The following is a 24,606-nucleotide window of genomic DNA, read 5'->3' on the forward strand; positions in this document are numbered from 1 at the left end:
GTGATTGACAGAGCCTTGGCCAGGTCAATGAATATGGCTGCACAGTACTGTTTCCTATCGATAGCGGTTAAGATATCGTTTATGACCTTGAGCGTGGCTGAGGTGCACCCATGACCAGCTCTGAAACCAGATTGCATAGCGGAGAAGGTATGGTGGGATTCGAGATGGTGGGTAATCTGTTTGTTGACTTGGCTTTCGAAGACCTTAGAAAGGCAGGGTAGGATAGATATAGGTCTGTAGCAGTTTGGGTCTAGAGTGTCTCCCCCTTTGAAGAGGGGGATAACCGCAGCTGCTTTCCAATCTTTGGGAATCTCAGACGACACGAAAGAGAGGTTGAAAAGGCTGGTAATAGGGGTGGCAACAATTTCAGCAGATAGTTTTAGAAAGAAAGGGTCCAGATTATCTAGCCCGGCTGATTTGTAAGGGTCCAGATTTTGCAGCTCTTTCAGAACATCAGCTGACTGTATTTGGGAGAAAGAGAAATGGGGAAGGCTTGGGCGAGTAGCAGAGGGGAGGGCAGTGCTGCTGACCGGGGTAGGGGTCAACTGTCAGTGATTTATAGGGTTAATACAGCACCTAACCACTGTCAGTGATTTATAGGGTTAATACAGCACCTAACCACCATACAGATAGAGATTCCTCTGTCAACTCAGGTTGATACAAGGTCAAGCCATGAAATATGTCAATTCACATGGAAATTGAATTTGTCTGATAGGTAATAATCATGAACAACAGACTCCTCCATTAACTTAAGCATTTTTTTTATTAACTTTTGTCACTTTCTCTTCTAATAACTAACTCAGTAATAAAACAGGTGATCTATTCCAGTTTAACAGTCCAAATACAAAAAAAAACAGATACATAGGAAAAACAGAAGAAGTATTTACACAGTCAAACCACATTATCATGTGGAGGAGAAACTGCAAAAGACAAAGCAAAGCTATTCGTCAGTCAATGGCTGCGTTCCAGGACGCCTGCCAGATCTCACAACACCTGGACAGATATCAGCTTTGCCACGCCTGCAATGTAATGGGCCTGGAAAGTGACCAATATATTTCACTTCAAAGTGTATACTAGAATCCTAAAAATTAAGTGTTCTCATACAAACCTGAACCAAAAATAATCTGTTTAGGGAAAAATCTGATAACTATGAAATGTACCTGGTACAAAATGATATAACAAATACAATAAAATGTGTAAATATCCATAATATAAAATAACGACTAGAGAGGATCATAAATAAAACAAATATGATGAAAATAATATGAAGAAAATACAACCTATTAGGAAGAAAGTTTGATCCAGCATTAACTGAGGGGGCAAAAATGTCCAAATCCTCAGCTCACCCACAATCTCCGCTATTACATAAATCAACTCATTCACTCGCTCCACCACAGCACTTAACTTAACCACAAGGGGGCGATACAACCTCAATTTCTATACTACCATTCTCATGGGAGGGGGAATAGTGGTTAGGTACACCACTATCACAGGATGGATAATCTTGAAGCGTTCAGCACAGGACAGTCCTCCAAAGCTATATTTATTCCATCAAAGTGGCTGGTTAGTGGCAGATCACCATAACAGTGATTATCAGGAACATACTGGTTAGTGGCAGAACATCAAAACACTGATTATCAGGAATATATGGCTCGCGTCCCAAATATCAGACTATTCTCTATATCAGTGTTTCCCAAACTCGGTCCCGGGGACCTCATTGGGTACACGTTTTCTTTTTTTTGCCTTAGCTCTACACAGCTGATTCAAATAATCAAAAGCTTGATGATTAGTTCATTATTTGAATCAGTTGTGTAGTGCTAGGGCAAAAAAAAAAAATGTGTACCCAATGAGGTCCCCGGGCCCGAGTTTGGGGAAACCCTGCACCTATATAGTGCATTATTTTGACCAGGGCTCAGGTCAAAACTAGTCTACTAATATAGTGAAGACGTTGCCATCTGGGAAGCACAAGGTATCTATCGTCACACCGTCTTAATGCTGGCTTATCGTCACACCGTCTTAACATCCCCACCCCTCGGTTTCTGCCCATGGCTGAGTGTCCCATTTGATAAAGGATGAGAGGAGAAGGAAGGTGTTGCTTCCCGTTGTAGAGTATCACACAAAGCTTTTATACAAACAAAAATGGACATCGTGTTTCCAATCCAACATTTTAAACATATAGAGCAGTAAAGTCCTCGAGGCCGACCACACCGACTGGAGCAAGAGAGTCAGGTATAACGGTACATGTGACACACACACACACAAATTAACATTAGCTTCATATTTTCTATACCAACCCTGCTGTAGGTTAGCTTTGACACCATTATACAGTATACTGATCCCCAGTAAACACAATGCTGGCTTTTTAAAGAGATATATATAAAGAGAGAGAGAGAGATAAATAGAGAGAGAGATGGAGAGAGAGATAAAGATAAATAAAGAGATAGAGATAGAGATAAATAGAGAGAGAGAGGTAAATAGAGAGAGATAGAGATATATAGAGAGATATATAGATAAATAGAGAGATAGAGAGAGGTAAATAGAGAGAGAGATAGAGATAAATAGAGAGAGAGAGATAGATAGAGATAAATAGAGAGAGAGAGAGAGCAGCCTGTTCGTTGTACACGTTAGGACTGAATCAGTTGGCCATCCAGCAGCCAACTCTTAACTCCTGTAGAAAGTCAAATACATCTCCAAAATATCCAGAGATTTTCATCAACAGTGTCACCCGGTGTTAAATACACGGTGTGTGTTTTGTTACGTTTTCGGCAGACGTGGCCAAAGGACAACAAACAAAAAAAGCATTTCCCTGGACTTTCCTCTCCTCCTCACGATGGTCGTAACTTATTATTTATTTGTTTTAAATACAAAAAGTATAGAAATTCATTCAAAGAGATGAAAAAAGCATTTCCCTGGACATACAACATGAAGAAGATCGAACTCTCCATGACCGGAGAACAGAAAAAGTTCCTGTTCCCGCTGAACAGAACAGGTCAGATTGTCGTTCCCCCATCCAAACAGGGATTCTGTTATTTGGACACGGCTTGGTTGACAGACGGGGTTAGGACTTGGTTCCTCCTTCAGAAACTCTAGACTCTACTTAGCAGAGTAGATCTGTGGCACGAGAGAGAAGAGAACATCTATTAGCAAGACATGTAACAAGACATCTGATTCAGTGATAATGCCTGAGAAGCTGCTGTTTGGAGGATAGATATATTGGCGTGGGTGACATTATATCCTCCCAATACCAGCTTCGAGGGCATCATCAGTTTTATACAACGGGGTTACCAACATATTCAAACAATGATTGACATACAGTACCAGTCAAAAGATTTGATACAGCTACTCATTCAAGGGGTTTTCTTTATTTTTACTATGTTCTACATTGTAGAATAATAGTGAAGACATTAAAACTATGAAATAACACGTATGGAATCATGTAGTAACCAAACAAGATACAAGTATTTGAGATTCCTCAAAGTAGCCACCCTTTGCCTTGATGACAGCTTTGCACACTCTTGGCATTCTCTCAACCAGCCTCATGAGATAGTCACCTGGAATGCATTTCAATTAACAGGTGTGCCTTGTTAAAAATTAATTTGTGGAATTTCTTTCCTTCTTAATGCGTTTGAGCCAATCAGTTGTGTTGTGACAAGGTAGGGGTGGTATACAGAAGATAGCCCTATTTGGTAAAAGACCAAGTCCATATTATGGCAAGAACACCTCAAATAAGCAAAGAAAAATGACAGTCCATCCTTACTTTAAGACATGAAGGTCAGTCAATACGGAACATTTCAAGAACTTTGAAAGTTTCTTCAAGTGCAGTTGTAAAAACCATCAAGCGCTATGATGAAACTGTCTCTCATGAGGACCGCCACAGGAACGGAAGACCCAGAGTTACCTCTGCTGCAGAGGATAAGTTCAATAGAGTTACCAGCCTCAGAAATTGCAGCCCAAATAAATGCTTCACAGAGTTCAAGAAACAGACACATCTCAACATCAACTGTTCAGAGGAGACTGTGTGAATCAGGCCTTCATGGTCGATTTGCTGCAAAGAAACCACTACTGAAGGACACCAATAAGAAGAAGAGACTTGCTTGGGCCAAGAAACACGAGCAATGGTCATTAGAGTAGGTGAACGGATGATCTCCGCATGTGTGGTTCTCACTGTGAAGCATGGAGGAGGAGGTGTGATGCTGTGGGGTGCTTTGCTGGTGACACTGTCTGTGATTTATTTAAAATTGAAGGCACACTTAACCAGCATGGCTCCCACAGCATTCTGCAGTGATACACCATCACATCTGGTTTGAGCTTAGTGGGACTATTATTTGTTTTTCAACAGTACAATGACTCAACACACCTCCAGGCTGTTTAAGGGCTATTTGACCAAGAAGGAGAGTGATGGAGTGCTGCATCAGATGACCTGGCCTCCACAATCACTCGACCTCAACTCAATTGAGATGGTTTGGGATGAGTTGGACCGCAGAGTGAAGGACAAGCAGCCAACAAGCGCTCAGCATATGCGGGAACTCCTTCAAGACTGTTGGAAAAGCATTCCTCATGAAGCTGGTTGAGAGAATGCCAAGAGTGTGCAAAGCTGGCAACAAGGCAAAGGGTGGCTACTTTGAAGAATCTCAAACATAAAATATATTTTGATTCGTTGAACACTTTTTTGGTTACTACATGATTCCATGTGTTATTTCATAGTTTTCTACAATGTAGAAAATAGTAAAAATAAAGAAAACTCCTTGAATGAGTAGCTGTGTCCCAAACTTATGACTGGTACTGTATATTCATTAAAAAAAGTTATTTGGATGAATTTATTCATCCTGTTTCATCCTTCCACGAGATATAGTCCCGACACAAATCTAGGGTTGCTACCCAAGCCGGCTGGTCGTTCGTTCAATTGGTTCGGTTGCCAGAGGAGCAACCCAGTCGTTCATTATAAATGTACCGTTGCCCATGTTTACTAGCTAGCCAACTTTGGCTAACACAGTCACGTCAAACAGTGCAGCCAGAATAACAGCAAAGTAGCTGCATTTCAGTTTGTTTAACTTGTTTTCTAGTTATTTTGGGGGGGGGGGGGGGGATACATCCATAACAATGAGCTAATGATGTGCGATTTCACCTGTCATAGAACATTTTCTCTCTCGCCAGATCACTGTTCAGCAGAGATAGCCAACTACACAGCCAACACAATCACTTCAAACTGAAAGCTGGAATGACAGCAAACTAGCTGCATTTAATGTTTTTCTCTTGACATTTCTTTGTATATATCCATAACAATAATGCTGATTCATAAATGCAGTCTGTCTCGTCTCAACCCCAGCATGTTCATTACTATGGGACAGCTGGAGATCGAATTTGAATATTGAAACAATGTTGCCAATGTCGGAGAGACGGACAGCAAAGTTTATACAAATCTCTGCTGTTGAAAACCAATTGCTCGTCTAAAAGAAATGGGAGATAATGTCTAGATGCTTTTTATAGTGGAGATCAAGTTTATAAATTGCCTGGCTGGGCTGATGAGACAGTGGATTACGCAGTCAGATGGAACAGAGTAAATAGGCATTTTAACATCATAGATTTAGCTGGTGGTAACTTGTGGAATAGACACCAGCTGGAATGCGGTATTAACCAATCAGCATCCAGGATTAGACCCAGTCTGGAGTCTCATATGGGAGAGAGAGAAACTACACCAGTCTGGAGTCTCAGTGGGGAGAGAGAGAAACTACACCAGTCTGGAGTCTCAGTGGGGAGAGAGAGAAACTACACCAGTCTGGAGTAATGGGACAGATTCTGTCGCATTGGTGCTGACCCTCGGGTACACACGTACAAACATCATCCCGGGGAGGGTACATACCTCAAAGACTTCCATCTGTCCTTCTCCATATTATTCTCAGGGCCTTCACTGTCATAGGAGGCCAGACACAGAGCTGAGAAGAGAGAGAACAGAGAGAACCCTCAGCATCACTGTCATAGGAGGCCAGACACAGAGCTGAGAAGAGAGAGAACTGTCATAGGAGGCCAGACACAGAGCTGAACAGAGATAGAACTGTCATAGGAGGCCAGACACAGAGCTGAGAAGAGAGAGAACTGTCATAGGAGGCCAGACACAGAGCTGAGAGGAGAGAGAACTGTCATAGGAGGCCAGACACAGCGCTGAGAGGAGAGAGAACTGTCATAGGCCAGACACAGAGCTGAGAAGAGAGAGAACTATCATAGGAGGCCAGACACAGAGCTGAGAAGAGAGAGAACAGAGAGAACCATCAGCATCACTGTCATAGGAGGCCAGACACAGAGCTGAACAGAGAGAGAACTGTCATAGGAGGCCAGACACAGAGCTGAACAGAGAGAGAACTGTCATAGGAGGCCAGACACAGAGCTGAGAGGAGAGAGCTGTCATAGGAGGCCAGACACAGAGCTGAACAGAGAGAGAACTGTCATAGGAGGCCAGACACAGAGCTGAGAGGAGAGAGAACTGTCATAGGAGGCCAGACACAGAGCTGAGAGGAGAGAGAACTGTCATAGGAGGCCAGACACAGAGCTGAGAAGAGAGAGAACTATCATAGGAGGCCAGACACAGAGCTGAGAAGAGAGAGAACAGAGAGAACCATCAGCATCACTGTCATAGGAGGCCAGACACAGAGCTGAGAAGAAAGAGAACTGTCATAGGAGGCCAGACACAGAGCTGAGAAGAGAGAGAACAGAGAGAACCATCAGCATCACTGTCATAGGAGGCCAGACACAGAGCTGAGAGGAGAGAGAACTGTCATAGGAGGCCAGACACAGCGCTGAGAGGAGAGAGAACTGTCATAGGCCAGACACAGAGCTGAGAAGAGAGAGAACTATCATAGGAGGCCAGACACAGAGCTGAGAAGAGAGAGAACAGAGAGAACCATCAGCATCACTGTCATAGGAGGCCAGACACAGAGCTGAACAGAGAGAGAACTGTCATAGGAGGCCAGACACAGAGCTGAACAGAGAGAGAACTGTCATAGGAGGCCAGACACAGAGCTGAGAGGAGAGAGAACTGTCATAGGAGGCCAGACACAGAGCTGAACAGAGAGAGAACTGTCATAGGCCAGACACAGAGCTGAGAAGAGAGAGAACTGTCATAGGCCAGACACAGAGCTGAGAAGAGAGAGAACTGTCATAGGAGGCCAGACACAGAGCTGAGAGGAGAGAGAACTGTCATAGGAGGCCAGACACAGAGCTGAGAGGAGAAAGAACTGTCATAGGAGGCCAGACACAGAGCTGAGAGGAGAGAGAACTGTCATAGGAGGCCAGACACAGAGCTGAGAGGAGAGAGAACAGAGAGAACCATCAGCATCACTGTCATAGGAGGCCAGACACAGAGCTGAGAGGAGAGAGAACTGTCATAGGAGGCCAGACACAGAGCTGAGAGGAGAGAGAACTGTCATAGGAGGCCAGACACAGAGCTGAGAGGAGAGAGAACTGTCATAGGAGGCCAGACACAGAGCTGAGAGGAGAGAGAACTGTCATAGGAGGCCAGACACAGAGCTGAGAGGAGAGAGAACTGTCATAGGAGGCCAGACACAGAGCTGAGAGGAGAGAGAACTGTCATATCCACATTATCATACAGCATACTTCTGGAGGAGAACACTGAACGTTAAAGTATAGCGGACATATCTAGCGTACTCTTTCCTGAGTCGATTTAGTTTAAAATGATATAATCACTTCGGTACATTGACCTTTTACAACATGTGAGCAGCATTGTGGCGTTAAGGGGGGGGGGCGTCTTTTGAGGGGTGTAAACATACTGTCCTCGCTGAAAACCGGTGCGGTGAGCAGATACTGGAGAATCTTACGGTCCTTCTCAAACGGACACTCCACCTTCTTCCAAACCATGAACTCGCTAACTTGCTTCGCCATCTCCCAGAATTTCTGAAAAACAACAATAAAACATGAATGCAATGTTAACACAACATAGATGAATGCACTGGCTGGTCACTATAGAAATGATGTAACACTACCACAACTGATGGAAACATTCACTTATCTCATGACTGGCTGCCCTGACGACTTGGCTGCCCTGACGACTTGGCTGCCCTGACGACTTGGCTGCCCTGACGACTTGGCTGCCCTGACGACTTGGCTGCCCTGACGACTTGGCTGCTCTGACGACTTGGCTGCCCTGACGACTTGGCTGCCCTGACGACTTGGCCGTCCTGACGACTTGGCCGCCCTGACGACTTGGCCGCCCTGACGACTTGGCCGCCCTGACGACTTGGCCGCCCTGACGACTTGGCCGCCCTGACGACTGTCTGCCCTGACGACTTGGCTGCCCGGACGACTTGGCTGCCCGGACGACTTGGCTGCCCTGACGACTGCCTTCTAGACTATGAATAGAGTCTCCAATGATAAAAGTCTTAATTCTACTGTAGTGCAGAAGTCTTACTTCCCCCTTTCTCTATCAGTTATTGGGTGAAGATGTTAAAAAAATAAAATAAAGGCCTTTTCCGTTACTATGTTCTGTAAATATGTTGGTGTGCAAACGGTCTCCTTTAGCAATGGGACATTTCTGAAACAGCTGGACCTGGGTTATGTAAAAACCTTACTTCATCTTATTACAGAGGTGGACAAACCACCTCAGTAGTGAGCCAAACCCTCCCCCGAACAAATATTGTTCATAAAAACATAAGGTCATTCTGGAAGTTTCTGGTGGGCCAAACCAATTGGGCCAAGTTTGGTCTACAGGCCCCATATTGGGAACCCTGGGGGGGGGGGATTTCCTTACAAACAACAAACTGTTTCCCCAAACGCACCTCAAAGTTTACATGTCCGTTCTGCATCCTGTTAGAGCATCCCTCGTTCAGGAAATAGATGTCTTTGATCAGCAGGCTGAAGAACGGGATGACAATCTGAGAGAGAGAAAGAGGAGAGAGAAGAGAGAAAGAAGAAAAAGAGGAGACAGATGGGAGAGAGAGAGAGAGAGAGAGAGGGGATAATTTAAAACAGCAGTCAGGTTACAACAGTCAGGTAACAGAGAGGTTAGGGTTGGCCCTAACCCAGGCATTAGGTTACAGAGAGGTTAGGGTTGGCCCTAACCCAGGCATTAGGTTACAGAGAGGTTAGGGTTGGCCCTAACCCAGGCATTAGGTTACAGAGAGGTTAGGGTTGGCCCTAACCCAGGCATTAGGTTACAGAGAGGTTAGGGTTGGCCCTAACCCAGGCATTAGGTTACAGAGAGGTTAGGGTTGGCCCTAACCCAGGCATTAGGTTACAGAGAGGTTAGGGTTGGCCCTAACCCAGGCATTAGGTTACAGAGAGGTTAGGGTTGGCCCTAACCCAGGCATTAGGTTAGAGTGAGGTTAGGGTTGGCCCTAACCCAGGCATTAGGTTAGAGTGAGGTTAGGGTTGGCCCTAACCCAGGCATTAGGTTACAGAGAGGTTAGGGTTGGCCCTAACCCAGGCATTAGGTTACAGTGAAGTTAGGGTTGGCCCTAACCCAGGCATTAGGTTAGAGAGAGGTTAGGGTTGGCCCTAACCCAGGCATTAGGTTACAGACAGGTTAGGGTTGGCCCTAACCCAGGCATTAGGTTACAGAGAGGTTAGGGTTGGCCCTAACCCAGGCATTAGGTTACAGAGAGGTTAGGGTTGGCCCTAACCTAGGCATTAGGTTACAGAGAGGTTAGGGTTGGCCCTAACCCAGGCATTAGGTTACAGAGAGGTTAGGGTTGGCCCTAACCCAGGCATTAGGTTACAGAGAGGTTAGGGTTGGCCCTAACCCAGGCATTAGGTTGAGTTGTACAGAGTTGTACAGTACAGATCTCTACTAAACAGATCTCTACTAAACATTACCCTGGTGTTCTCTACCCACTGGGTTGTACAGTACAGATCCCCACTAAACATTACCCTGGTGCTCTCTACCCACTGGGTTGTACAGTACAGATCTCTACTAAACATTACCCTGGTGCTCTCTACCCACTGGGTTGTACAGTACAGATCCCTACTAAACATTACCCTGGCGCTCTCTACCCACTGGGTTGTACAGTACAGATCCCTACTAAACATTACCCTGGTGCTCTCTACCCACTGGGTACAGGATGTCTGTATACCACCTTATTATCCGTCCTCTCATCCTCCCATCTCCCCTCCACACCCCACCAAGCACATGAATCAACATCAGTTGGAGCATTGAGAGGGTGTGCAGGGTTACAGGGTGGGGAGAAAATGATAAGCTGAGCAGAGAGAGGCTCCAAAGAGGCAGACTGACACACACCTCCACGGCTTCCCCACTCTCAGAGAGGGGAACTGATGTGGCTGCAGCCGTGCAGAATGCCTGGCTGGCTTGAACAAGTCAGAAAGGAAGGGAGGGAGTGAGGACAGGGGAGAGAAAGAGGGAGGGAGTTAATGCAATGTACTAAACTGGATCAATTATTAAGGGAGAGATTCAGGGATGGAGGGAGGGATGGATTCAGGGATGGAGGGAGACGAGAGAGAACGGGAGGGAGTGAATCAGGTGTCTGAAATAAGGAGCGATGAGAGACACTGACAACAGACAGGTGCTCTGAAAGCGCTCAACTCTCACACACACACGCACACAGCTAGTTATTAGCAACACTCACACACTACCTCGTTAGTCGTTATTACGACATGAAGGATGGTCCACACCATGGTTCACACACAAAGACAACAGTGTCTGTTCCTAACCACTCTGGTGGTTGGAGAGATGGACAGGATAGTTTCTAACCACTCTGGTGGTTGGAGAGATGGACAGGATAGTTCCTAACCACTCTGGTGGTTGGAGAGATGGACAGGATAGTTCCTAACCACTCTGGTGGTTGGAGAGATGGACAGGATAGTTCCTAACCACTCTGGTGGTTGGAGAGATGGACAGGATAGTTCCTAACCACTCTGGTGGTTGGAGAGATGGACAGGATAGTTCCTAACCACTCTGGTGGTTGGAGAGATGGACAGGATAGTTCCTAACCACTCTGGTGGTTGGAGAGATGGACAGGATAGTTCCTAACCACTCTGGTGGTTGGAGAGATGGACAGGATAGTTCCTAACCACTCTGGTGGTTGGAGAGATGGACAGGATAGTTCCTAACCACTCTGGTGGTTGGAGAGATGGACAGGATAGTTCCTAACCACTCTGGTGGTTGGAGAGATGGACAGGATAGTTCCTAACCACTCTGGTGGTTGGAGAGATGGACAGGATAGTTCCTAACCACTCTGGTGGTTGGAGAGATGGACAGGATCGTTCCTAACCACTCTGGTGGTTGGAGAGATGGACAGGATAGTTCCTAACCACTCTGGTGGTTGGAGAGATGGACAGGATAGTTCCTAACCACTCTGGTGGTTGGAGAGATGGACAGGATAGTTCCTAACCACTCTGGTGGTTGGAGAGATGGACAGGATAGTTCCTAACCACTCTGGTGGTTGGAGAGATGGACAGGATAGTTCCTAACCACTCTGGTGGTTGGAGAGATGGACAGGATAGTTCCTAACCACTCTGGTGGTTGGAGAGATGGACAGGATAGTTCCTAACCACTCTGGTGGTTGGAGAGATGGACAGGATCGTTCCTAACCACTCTGGTGGTTGGAGAGATGGACAGGATAGTTCCTAACCACTCTGGTGGTTGGAGAGATGGACAGGATAGTTCCTAACCACTCTGGTGGTTGGAGAGATGGACAGGATAGTTCCTAACCACTCTGGTGGTTGGAGAGATGGACAGGATAGTTCCTAACCACTCTGGTGGCTGGAGAGATGGACAGGATAGTTCCTAACCACTCTGGTGGCTGGAGAGATGGACAGGATAGTTCCTAACCACTCTGGTGGTTGGAGAGATGGACAGGATAGTTCCTAACCACTCTGGTGGTTGGAGAGATGGACAGGATAGTTCCTAACCACTCTGGTGGTTGGAGAGATGGACAGGATAGTTCCAGCAGGACATGTTGCCTGACTGAATAAAATAAACCAATCTTCAATTTGCAACTGAATCAAATCGAGTGCTGGTCTGTTTTTCATCGTTATGCGATTGACTGTTGGCTTCAAGCACCTTTCACTGTTATTACACAAGAGGAGAGAGTTGAGCACATTGCATCCCATCGGGAGTTTGACAGCAGAACAGAGGAAGTGGTTTACTGGTTTACTCAGTGGGAGACGGAGGGTTTGTTAGGTAACGTAGCATAGAAATAAAATGACTAGAACAAACATTACCATCCAAGTCAATGTTATGTGATGGGTGTTGATTCTACTTCAATATGTAACATTCTAGAAGATGCCTCTCGCCCAAATATCCACTGTCCTTTTCATTGTCTACTTTCTACTTTCCTATCAACGGTATTCTCTTATATAAACTCTCTTTCCATGCCATTGTGTTAAAAAATATTATATACACAGTACCAGTCAAAAGTTTGGACACAGCTACTCATTCAAGGGTTTTCCTGTAGTTTTCCTGTTTTCTACATTATCGAATAATAGTGAAGACATCAAAACTATGAAATAACACAGATTGGATCATGTAGTAACCAATCAAGTGTTAAACAAATCAAAATATATTTTATTATTTGAGATTCTTCAAAGTAGCCACACTTAGCCTTGATGACAGCTTTGCACACTCTTGGCATTCTCTCAACCAGCTTCACCTGGAATGCTTTTCCAACAGACTTGAAGGAGTTCCACATATGCTGAGCACTTGTTGGTTGCTTTTCCTTCACTCTGCGGTCCAACTCATCCCACACCATCTCAATTGGGTTGTGATCGGGTGATTGTGGAGGCCAGGTCATCTGACGCAGCACTCCATCACTCGCCTTCTTGGTCAAATAGCCAAAATACTAATTGAGTGTATGTAAACTTCTGACCCACTGGGGATTGTGATGAAAGAAATAAAAGCTGAAATAAATAATTCTCTCTACTATTATTCTGACATTTCACATTCTTAAAATAAAGTGGTGATCCTAAACTGACCTAAGACAGAGAATTTTTACTAGGATTAAATGTCAGGAATTAGATCATAATGAAAAAGACAGGGGGACCTGATCCTAGATTAGTGCTCCTACTCAGACAATTTGTGAATACAGGCCAGCTCTGTGGAGGGAATACAGGCCAGCTCTGTGGAGGGAATACAGGCCAGCTCTGTGGAGGGAATACAGGCCAGCTCTGTGGAGGGAATACAGGCCAGCTCTGTGGAGGGAAGACAGGCCAGCTCTGTGGAGGGAATACAGGCCAGCTCTGTGGAGGGAAGACAGGCCAGCTCTGTGGAGGGAAAACAGGCCAGCTCTGTGGAGGGAAGACAGGCCAGCTCTGTGAGGGAAGACAGGCCAGCTCTGTGAGGGAAGACAGGCCAGCTCTGTGAGGGAAGACAGGCCAGCTCTGTGAGTGAATACAGGCCAGCTCTGTGAGTGAATACAGGCCAGCTCTGTTGAGGGAATACAGGCCAGCTCTGTGAGGGAAGACAGGCCAGCTCTGTGAGGGAAGACAGGCCAGCTCTGTGAGGGAACAGTGTAATACAGTGTGCGACGAAGCACTGATCAACAACCATGTGATGTCACGCTTGAGTTTTATATCAACGGCTCCTCAGCTGCCCAACGTGTTATTCTAATCAAATTGAATAAAGTAAACAGCACAGAATGTACCAAATGATATCAGTCTTTCTGCTCTCTCTCTGCTCTCCGTGACACTGACAGCTCTGAACTGAGGACAGAGGACAGAAAACATGTTGTATAAACAACATTAACATTGGACCAGTGCCCCCAAAAAAGTCCACATCTACTATGGCGCGTGCAGGGATCTAAATTATAATCTTTTCATTGCTAGCACTAGTGGTCCATACTTTAAAAAGTTAGCAGCACAATGTTTTTTTATTTTTTTTATTTTTTTTATAACATTGATTGAGATATAGCCTATATCAACGGTATTCAACTGTTACTTTAAGAGGTACGGAGCCTGTTGGCTTCCTGTTCTACCCGATCATTACGGAGCCTGTTGGCTTCCTGTTCTACCCGATCATTAATTGTACACACCTGGTATCGTGTCCCAGGTCTAAAATCAGTCCCTGTTTAGAGGGGAACAATGAAGAAGATGAAAAATCTGTGGAACTGGCTTCAAGGTCCAGAGTTGAGTATCAGGAGCCTATATGAATTCTAGATATGTTGTACCTCTAGGAACTAATATGTAACTCAAATAAAACAATTTTTTTTTTTAAAGCTAAAAAAATGTTGATACAAATATCAGTAATTGAAATTAAAAAGTCATTTGTGGAATGTTAGGTTTCTCCATTATATAAAATCGCTATTTCCTCTATTGAGACAGGTTACATAGGGGAAAAAAGGGTACACTATCCCTTTAAGAGCATCATGTTATTAGATGACAACATACAAGAGATATGTCATTTCCTGAAGAAGCTGTCCCTTTCTGTGTCCCCAAATGTTTGGATAAACTGGTAAAGTTACCAGGTTGTTAGCTAGCTAGCTAAGGAGGTTTTAAAGAAACATGACAGAACAAGGTTGTAAAAGACATGGTTAACAGCACGTAAATAGTTTTAGAACGGCCCGCGACGTGGATTATGAACGTAAAATGCGACCCCCCCCCCCCCCCCGATCCTCGACAGGAAGAGAAAAAAAAAACGTTGCGCCGGTAATATGTATTATGGGTCAGATCCAGCGGAGGCTGCTGAGGGGAGAACAACTCCTAATAACAGAACGGCGCAAATGGAACAGCATCTAACACCTGGCAACCATGGAAACCATGCGTTTGATGTATTTTGATACCATTCCACTGATTCCGCTACAGTCATTTTCCACCAGCCCGTTCTCCCCAATTAAGGTGCCACCAACGTCCTGTGGTCAGATCTTTGAATTGTTTGGGCCAGAAAAGAAAAAACAAATTGGATTTCGCTGTAGTAATGGTGCAAGCATAGCGCTAACGTACCTGCGCTCGGGAAACAACGGTACAGCCCAGCGTTATCATAACAACAATAGATATACATGTATATTGGATTTGTTTGGTCATACTGGTGCTCTCAGATTAAAACTACCAGGTCGCACATCAAAATATTTTGTCACGCATGCAAACCAAATTTGGTCGTACTTTAGAGCCCTGGGCATATGTGTAAATATACTTTTTTATTTGAGCCATAAACAAACCCTCATTAGATGAAGAAGTCACAAGAACAAGAAGGAACATTCCACTGTTCTGCCTGGGAATTTGGAACATTCTGTCTTATGACCCCCTCACTGTCTGTCTGAGCAGCCAACCAGGGCTCTTCAAAACATTTCCACACAGATAGCTAAATCCCCCCCTCCCCTCCTCCCTAAAAGAAACACTCAGCTAACACATTAAATGTTGACAGTGAACTAACCCTTACACCTTGCCCAAACCGGCTGCGCGCATGCGCCATTGTGCGCTATCGTGCATAAATGTATTTTGCCCCCCCCACACCAAACGCGATCACGACACGCAGGTTAAAATATCAAAACAAACTCTGAACCAATGACATTAATTTGGGGACAGGTTGAAAACCATTAAACATGTATGGTACTTTATCTAGTTAGCTTGCACTTGCTAGCTAACGTTAATTTGTCCTATTTAGCTAGCTTGCTGTTGCTAGCTAATTTGTCCTGGGATATAAACATTGAGTTGTTATTTTACCTGAAATGCACAAGGATCTCTACTCCGACAATTAATCCACACATAAAATGGCCAACCGAATCATTTCTAGTCATCTCTCCTCCTTCCAGGCTTTTTCATCGTTTAAATTATATGGTGATCACATCTAAACTTTCATTGTATTACCACGACTACCGGCAAAACAGTTCGTCTTTCTATAACCAATGAGGAGATGGCACGTGGGTACCTGCTTCTATAAACCAATGAGGAGATGGCACGTGGGTACCTGCTTCTATAAACCGATGGGAGAGGCAGGACTTGCAGCGCGATCTGCGTCAGAAATAGGAACGACATCTATTTTAGCCCTTGGTGTCGCAGACGCTCGTTGGCGCGCGCAAGCAGTGTGGGTGCAATAATTGAATAATATGGATTTCTAAATTTATTTTGTGACACTCGCGCACGCGACGTGTCCGGTCTGGTCAGCATGTTAGCTAACCCAATCATATTGTCACAGCATTATCCAACCGTCAACTAACCTAATACATTAACAGTACACCCAGAACATCAATAAACATGCTGGATTAAGCCCTTCCTTCCAGGGCGTGCTACATGCTAGGCTAACCTGCTAAAGCTAGACTAACCCACTAGTCTAACCCGCTCTCTAAGGCTAATCTGCTAGGCTAAATCATTAGCCACTGGGCTAACCCTCTAGCTAGGCTAACCCGCTAGCTAGGCTAACCCGCTAGCTAGGCTAACCCGCTAGCTAGACTAACCCGCTAGCTAGGCTAACCCGCTAACACTAGACTAGCGCAAGCTGGATTGGAACAGACTGGCCAGTTCACACCGGGTCAGATCAGGGTGGGTTAGAGAGAGACAGAGACGCAAGCAGAGAGAGAGAGAGAGAAAGAAGAGAACGTTATGTGAGCTGGCAGTCGGCCATGTTTCTTTTTCCATTCCTGAAAAGGAACTGAACATATTTCTGATGGAGGAGGAAATGAGGCCCTTCACGTTGTGTCTCTCTGACGTCATTACCAGAACCAGTTCTCAGCTGAACCTATTCATGGCTTCACCTTTTGACTTCTCTGCTTCAGAGTTCTTGTTATGAATGATGTCCCAACTGAACCCGAAGACCTCAAGAGTTTGTTGTGTTTTTAGTGTCGATAACACGACAACACTGAGCGGAGATAACAAGATGGAAGCAAACCAACCGATGGCCACATCGGAAGGCCGTTCTGTTTTCCCGTTCTCACACTGTAGTGCCGTTCTGGAATGTTTATCAAGTTCTTCTCGTTCCCACCAAATTCCCTCCACTTGTTTTCTGGTCACATGAAAGACACGCACGATACAGAGCTCCACTTTACATAATAATTAATTGCTGCTTATCAGTTGTGAGAGAGACGGAGTGTTTGTTAGTTTTCTGGGCTTCAGTGGAGCACAGCGTGCGTCAAACACTTCAACAACAGCCCTGTTTACTTTTTACATATATGTCAGAAACATTTTAATTGGTGCAGCTGGACATATCACACACTTAGTGGGTTCTGGGATAATTCAGACAGGCAGAGAGAACGGAGAAATGGGCTCTGGGATAATTCAGACAGGCAGAGAGAACGGAGAAATGGGCTCTGGGATAATTCAGACAGGCAGAGAGAACGGAGAAATGGGCTCTGGGATAATTCAGACAGGCAGAGAGAACGGAGAAATGGGCTCTGGGATAATTCAGACAGCCAGAGAGAATGGAGAAACGGCCTCTGGGATAATTCAGACAGCCAGAGAGAACGGAGAAATGGGCTCTGGGATAATTCAGACAGCCAGAGAGAATGGAGAAACGGCCTCTGGGATAATTCAGACAGCCAGAGAGAACAGAGAAACGGGCTCTATAATAATTCAGACAGGCAGAGAACGGAGAAACGGGCTCTATAATAATTCAGAGGAACGGAGAAACAGGCTCTATAATAATTCAGACAGGCAGAGAGAACGGAGAACATTCCCATCATTTGGAGAGATCAGAATCTACATGAATCACTAAACTGTTTCGGTCTGAAATGGAGGGTTGGGGATTTAGAGAGACGGGCCAGTAACTGGGGGGTTTAGAGAGGCGGGCCAGTAACTGGAGGGCTGGGGGTTTAGAGAGACGGGCCAGTAACTGGGGGGGTTGGGGGTTTAGAGAGACGGGCCAGTAACTGGGGGGTTGGGGGTTTAGAGAGGCGGGCCAGTAACTGGGGGGTTGGGGGTTTAGAGAGACAGGCCAGTAACTGGAGGGTTGAGGGTTGAATCCAAGGGCTGATGAGGAAAAATCTGTCTGGAGAGACTCCACAACTGAAGGCATCAGGATCAGCGTCTCAGGAAAGGTCTGATCTTCCCTGTCCATGTAATCTTATTCATTACAATCTAAAAAAAACAATACTGTTCCTAGATCTGCTCTCCGACTCTAAGATGCTTTACAGGCCTTGATTCTCAGATGCGTGTGAATGTATCGAAGCTCACCTTCTCTCTCGTGCTGTTGGCTGTTCTGGACCTCTGTGTTGCTCCTCTCAACGCTGTTCTGTAGTTGTAGAAGTTACTGGAAGGATTCATCTGATGCTGGAGAGAGAAGAGAGATTAGCATTATAACGCCAGTATAGCAGCAGAATATTAATTTTGTATTTATTTATTTAACACGACAAGTCAGTTTAAGAACAGAGCTCACTAATTAACGAAACAGAGTCCGACACATTCCTGTGGGAACACAATGAGGCGATTTATAAACCGCACCATCTATTAGCCCTGTAGAAACAATATTTCATCTGAGAGCTTTCTCGGGCTCCCGAGTGGCGCAGCTGCATCTCAGTGCTAGAGGCGTCACTACAGACCTTGGTTCGATTCCAAAGATTTGTGTCTATTTGAATGTGTCTTTTAAATTTGTTTTGTACAACCCGGACGACGCTGGACAAAAAAGAATAGTGCGCCGCCCTATGGGACTCCCAATCACGACCGGTTGTGATACAGCCTGGAATCGAACCAAGGTCTGTAGTGACGCCTCTAGCACTGAGATGCAGCTGCGCCACTCGGGAGCCCGAGAAAGCTCTCAGATTAAATATTGTTTCTAACTACATCCTCAGACAGTGAGATGGAGATCGTATGATTCAGTTCATCTTTTAGTTCATCTTCCTCATCATATGAGGCGGCAGCGTAGCCTAGTGGTTAGAGCGTCGGACTAGTAACCGAAAGGTTGCAAGTTCGAATCCCTGAGCTGACAAGGTACAAATCTGTTGTTCTGCCCCTAAACAAGACAGTTCTAGGCGGCCATATTGAAAATAACAATTTCGTTCTTAACTGACTTGTTCAGTATATTGATTGCATCACTACTTTTGGTAAATGTAATTCTAAAACATGTGGTTTGGGTTCAAATATGGTGATTGGTTAGTCGTTGGACAGGCTTTGGAGCGATGGTCTACCCTTCATACAAGAAAACCAGAACCTTGTCTCGGTGGTCTAAGGTACTGCATCACACTGCTAGCTGTGCCACTAGAGATTCTAGGTTCGAGTCCAGGCTCTGTCTCGGTGGTCTAAGGTACTGCATCACAGTGCTAGCTGTGTTACTAGAGATTCTAGGTTAGAGTCCAGGCTCTGTCTCGGTGGTCTAAGGTACTGCATCACAGTGCTAGCTGTGCCACTAGAGATTCTAGGTTAGAGTCCAGGCTCTGTCTCAGTGGTCTAAGGTACTGCATCGCAGTGCTAGCTGTGCCACTAGAGATTCTAGGTTCGAGTCCAGGCTCTGTCTCAGTGGTCTAAGACACTGCATCACAGTGCTAGCTGTGCCACTAGAGATTCTAGGTTCGAGTCCAGGCTCTGTCTCGGTGGCCTAAGGTACTGCATCACAGTGCTAGCTGTGCCACTAGAGATTCTAGGTTAGAGTCCAGGCTCTGTCTCAGTGGTCTAAGACACTGCATCACAGTGCTAGCTGTGCCACTAGAGATTCTAGGTTAGGGTCCAGGCTCTGTCTCGGTGGTCTAAGGTACTGCATCACACTGCTAGCTGTGTCACTAGAGATTCTGGGTTAGAGTCCAGGCTCTGTAGCAGCCGGCCGCGATCGGGAGACCCACAATTGGCCCACCGTCGTCCGAGTTAGGGGAGGGTTTGGCTGGCAGGGATGTCCTTGTTCCATCGCGCACTAGCAACTCCTGTGGCGGGCCGGGCTCAGTGCACGCTGACACCACCGCCTGGTGTAACAGTGTTTCCTCCGACACATTGGTGCGGATGGCTTCCGGGTTAAGTGGGAATTGTGTCAAGAAGCAGTGCGGCTTGGTTGGGTTGTGTTTCGGAGGACGCATGGCTCTCGACCTTCACCTCTCCCGAGTCCGTACGGGAGTTGCAGCGATGAGACAAGACTGTAACTACCAATTAGATACCACGAAATTGGGGAGAAAGAAGGGGTGAAAAATACAAAAAAATACAAAAAAAGAAAACCAGAAAACACCTCACCACTCCCCTAGAAAAAGGTTTCATTGCTTTTCAATGACTCGACCAATCACTCACAGTCACACATAAACCAACCCTGTCAAATCAACTGCAGGCACACATATGCAGCAAGACAGATGGAGCCATCAAACCTGCCTACCAGCACTCTGACCTCTATCAACACAGAGGGAGGACAATAACCTAACACCACAGCCACCAACATCACTAGCAAGAACATCCCTACAGAGAGAGAACACAGAGAGAGAGAGAGAAAGAGAACAGAGAGAGAGAGAGAGAACAGAGAGAGAGAGAGAGAAAGAGAGAACAGAGAGAGAGAGAAAGAGAGAACAGAGAGAGAGAGAGAGAAGGACAGAGAGAGAGAAGGACAGGGAGAGAGAGAGAAGACAGAGAGAGAGAGAGAGAGAAGGACAGAGAGAGAGAGAAGACAGAGAGAGAGAGAGAAGGATAGAGAGAGAGAGAGAGAAAGAAAGAGAGAGAGAGAAGGATAGAGAGAGAGGACAGAGAGAGAGAGGAGAAGGAGAGCGAGGAGAAAGAGAGAGAGGAGAAGGAGAGCGAGGAGAAAGAGAGAGAGGAGAAAGAGAGAGAGGAGAAAGAGAGAGAGGAGAAGGAGAGAGAGGAGAAAGAGAGAGGAGAAAGAGAGAGAGGAGAAAGAGAGTGAGGAGAAAGAGAGTGAGGAGAAAGAGAGAGGAGAAAGAGAGAGAGGAGAAAGAGAGTGAGGAGAAAGAGAGAGAGGAGAAAGAGAGAGAGAGAGGAGAAAGAGAGAGAGAGAGGAGAAAGAGAGAGAGGAGAAAGAGAGAGAGGAGAAAGAGAGTGAGGAAAAAGAGAGTGAGGAGAAAGAGAGAGAGGAGAAGGAGAGAGAGGAGAAAGAGAGAGAGGAGAAAGAGAGAGAGGAGAAGGAGAGAGAGGAGAAAGAGAGAGAGGAGAAAGAGAGAGAGGAGAAGGAGAGAGAGGAGAAAGAGAGAGAGGATAAGGAGAGCGAGGAGAAAGAGAGAGAGGAGAAAGAGAGAGAGGATAAAGAGAGAGAGGATAAAGAGAGAGAGGAGAAAGAGAGAGAGGAGAAGGAGAGCGAGGAGAAGGAGAGAGGAGAAGGAGAGAGAGGAGAAAGAGAGAGAGGAGAAAGAGAGAGAGGAGAAAGAGAGAGAGGAGAAAGAGAGAGAGGAGAAAGAGAGAGAGGAGAAAGAGAGAGAGGAGAAAGAGAGAGAGGAGAAAGAGAGAGATGAGAAAGAGAGAGAGAGAAGGATAGAGAGAGAGAGAAAGACAGAGAGAGAAAGACAGAGAGAGAGAGAGAAAGACAGAGAGGGAGAGAAGGATAGAGAGAGAGGACAGAGAGAGAGAGAGAAAGACAGAGAGAGAGAGAGAGGGATAGAGAGGAGAAAGAGAGAGAGAGAAAGAGAGACAGAGAGAGAAGGAGAGCGAGGAGAAAGAGAGAGAGAGGACAGAGAGAGGAGAAAGAGAGAGAAACCGGCTCCTTTGATGGTTCCTGGGTTCCACTGGAGCCCAACCTGGTTGATCTCTTTAATCTCTGCTACTTCACATCTGACTGGAAGGCCCTTCTTCCACAACCCCCCAGGGAGCTCAGTGTTATCTGAGCCCCAGGTAGAGCTCAACGTCTAGGGCTACCCATCCCCCAGGACCTGCCTCTTCCTCCTCCATCACCATGGAACTACTTCCAACAGCACAGAGGCAGTCCACTAGAATTACAGGATAACATGTGAAGGTTAACTAAGCACTAGCTGCCTCTGCCATTTCAGTCCGCTAGATTGCATGATGCATGAGCTCAAGTGCATGACACTACATGCAGCAAGTGACAATGAAAGTGTGTGTTTGTGTGCGTGCGTGCGTGCATGTACCTCCAAGATGTCAAACTTGGCCGTCTTGACTTTGCTCCAGGTCTTCTTCAGTCGAGACACAGGACTCATGTTCATCCCAGCTGCAGAGAGCAAGATGCCCGACAAAATTAGACAAACACAGCTTTTTCCTCATTGAAACAGACAGGCATAACACAATCCCCTCCCCGCATTTTGTGTGAACACGATAGTGTTCACACAAGCCTCGCTTCCACCACTCTGCTTCCCATATGGTAACCACTCTGCTTCCCCTTCCACCACTCTGCTTCCCATATGGTAACCACTCTGCTTCCAACACTCTGCTTCCCATATGGTAACCACTCTGCTTCCACCACTCTGCTTCCCATATGGTAACCACTCTGCTTCCCCTACCAACACTCTGCTTCCCATATGGTAACCACTCTGCTTCCCCTTCCACCACTCTGCTTCCCATATGGTAACCACTCTGCTTCCCCTACCAACACTCTGCTTCCCATATGGTAACCACTCTGCTTCCAACACTCTGCTTCCCATATGGTAACCACTCTGCTTCCAACACTCTGCTTCCCATATGGTAACCACTCTGCTTCCCCTACCAACACTCTGCTTCCCATATGGTAACCACTCTGCTTCCAACACTCTGCTTTCCATATGGTAACCACTCTGCTTCCACCACTCTGCTTCCCATATGGTAACAACTCTGCTTCCCCTACCAACACTCTGCTTCCCATATGGTAACCACTCTGCTTCCCCTTCCACCACTCTGCTTCCCATATGGTAACCACTCTGCTTCCAACACTCTGCTTCCCATATGGTAACCACTCTGCTTCCCCTTCCACCACTCTGCTTCCCATATGGTAACCACTCTGCTTCCAACACTCTGCTTCCCATATGGTAACCACTCTGCTTCCACCACTCTGCTTCCCATATGGTAACCACTCTGCTTCCCCTACCAACACTCTGCTTCCCATATGGTAACCACTCTGCTTCCAACACTCTGCTTCCCATATGGTAACCACTCTGCTTCCAACACTCTGCTTCCCATATGGTAACCACTCTGCTTCCCCTTCCACCACTCTGCTTCCCATATGGTAACCACTCTGCTTCCCATATGGTAACCACTCTGCTTCCCATATGGTAACCACTCTGCTTCCCATATGGTAACCACTCTGCTTCCCCTTCCACCACTCTGCTTCCCATATGGTAACCACTCTGCTTCCCCTACCAACACTCTGCTTCCCATATGGTAACCACTCTGCTTCCAACACTCTGCTTCCCATATGGTAACCACTCTGCTTCCAACACTCTGCTTCCCATATGGTAACCACTCTGCTTCCCCTACCAACACTCTGCTTCCCATATGGTAACCACTCTGCTTCCAACACTCTGCTTTCCATATGGTAACCACTCTGCTTCCCATATGGTAACCACTCTGCTTCCCCTACCAACACTCTGCTTCCCATATGGTAACCACTCTGCTTCCCCTTCCACCACTCTGCTTCCCATATGGTAACCACTCTGCTTCCAACACTCTGCTTCCCATATGGTAACCACTCTGCTTCCCCTTCCACCACTCTGCTTCCCATATGGTAACCACTCTGCTTCCAACACTCTGCTTCCCATATGGTAACCACTCTGCTTCCAACACTCTGCTTCCCATATGGTAACCACTCTGCTTCCCCTACCAACACTCTGCTTCCCATATGGTAACCACTCTGCTTCCAACACTCTGCTTCCCATATGGTAACCACTCTGCTTCCAACACTCTGCTTCCCATATGGTAACCACTCTGCTTCCACCACTCTGCTTCCCATATGGTAACCACTCTGCTTCCCCTTCCAACACTCTGCTTCCCATATGGTAACCACTCTGCTTCCAACACTCTGCTTCCCATATGGTAACCACTCTGCTTCCAACACTCTGCTTCCCATATGGTAACCACTCTGCTTCCCATATGGTAACCACTCTGCTTCCCATATGGTAACCACTCTGCTTCCAACACTCTGCTTCCCATATGGTAACCACTCTGCTTCCAACACTCTGCTTCCCATATGGTAACCACTCTGCTTCCACCACTCTGCTTCCCATATGGTAACCACTCTGCTTCCCCTTCCAACACTCTGCTTCCCATATGGTAACCACTCTGCTTCCAACACTCTGCTTCCCATATGGTAACCACTCTGCTTCCAACACTCTGCTTCCCATATGGTAACCACTCTGCTTCCCATATGGTAACCACTCTGCTTCCCATATGGTAACCACTCTGCTTCCCATATGGTAACCACTCTGCTTCCCATCTCTAGGTCCCTGGAGACTCCAGGGAAAGAGGGGCTGGGACAGATGGCTCTGACTCCCCTACAGTCCCCTCCCTTTATCCCTAAACTTTTTGCCTTCCAATGGCGTGCCTGCCAATAACCTCCCTCTCTCCCTCCCTGGTCAGTGCTGACCATCGGTCTAATATGGGTGTTTGTGTAGGCCTGTTGTTCTTAACTGACTTGCCTAGTTAAATAAAGGTTCAATTTAAAGATATTTTAAAAAATCCAAGTGTAAATACAGCTGTCTGTGTCTGGAGCTCACTGGCAATGTTGTAGGTTTTGCACAAGCTTCTCCCCGGACCCAGATGATAGTTCATACAATGTTTAAAGTTCATTGCAGACGAGTAGAGATTCATGTGATTGAAATAACATGAACAAACTGGCATGTAATTTATCGGATTTTTTAAAATCAGGATATTTTCTACCTGCAT

At 46.1% G+C, this 24,606-nt stretch overlaps 1 protein-coding gene across 1 annotated transcript in view; it reads right to left on the minus strand.

Moving 5' to 3' along the window:
• Window positions 1–744: 744 nt before the first annotated feature.
• rasgef1ba (RasGEF domain family, member 1Ba) overlaps window positions 745–24,606 on the minus strand; it is a 159,015-nt gene continuing 135,153 nt past the window's right edge. The window contains exons 11-16 of the mRNA XM_055887850.1: window positions 21,885–21,964; window positions 18,061–18,156; window positions 8,787–8,882; window positions 7,782–7,905; window positions 5,861–5,933; window positions 745–3,111 (exon numbers count right to left, since the gene is read on the minus strand). Of these exons, the coding sequence (XP_055743825.1) occupies window positions 3,087–3,111; window positions 5,861–5,933; window positions 7,782–7,905; window positions 8,787–8,882; window positions 18,061–18,156; window positions 21,885–21,964 (494 nt within the window). The 3' untranslated portion in view covers window positions 745–3,086. The remainder of the gene's footprint in view (window positions 3,112–5,860; window positions 5,934–7,781; window positions 7,906–8,786; window positions 8,883–18,060; window positions 18,157–21,884; window positions 21,965–24,606) is intronic.

The sequence above is a fragment of the Salvelinus fontinalis genome, chromosome 28 (genome assembly GCF_029448725.1).
Source record: "Salvelinus fontinalis isolate EN_2023a chromosome 28, ASM2944872v1, whole genome shotgun sequence".
NCBI lineage: Eukaryota > Metazoa > Chordata > Actinopteri > Salmoniformes > Salmonidae > Salvelinus > Salvelinus fontinalis.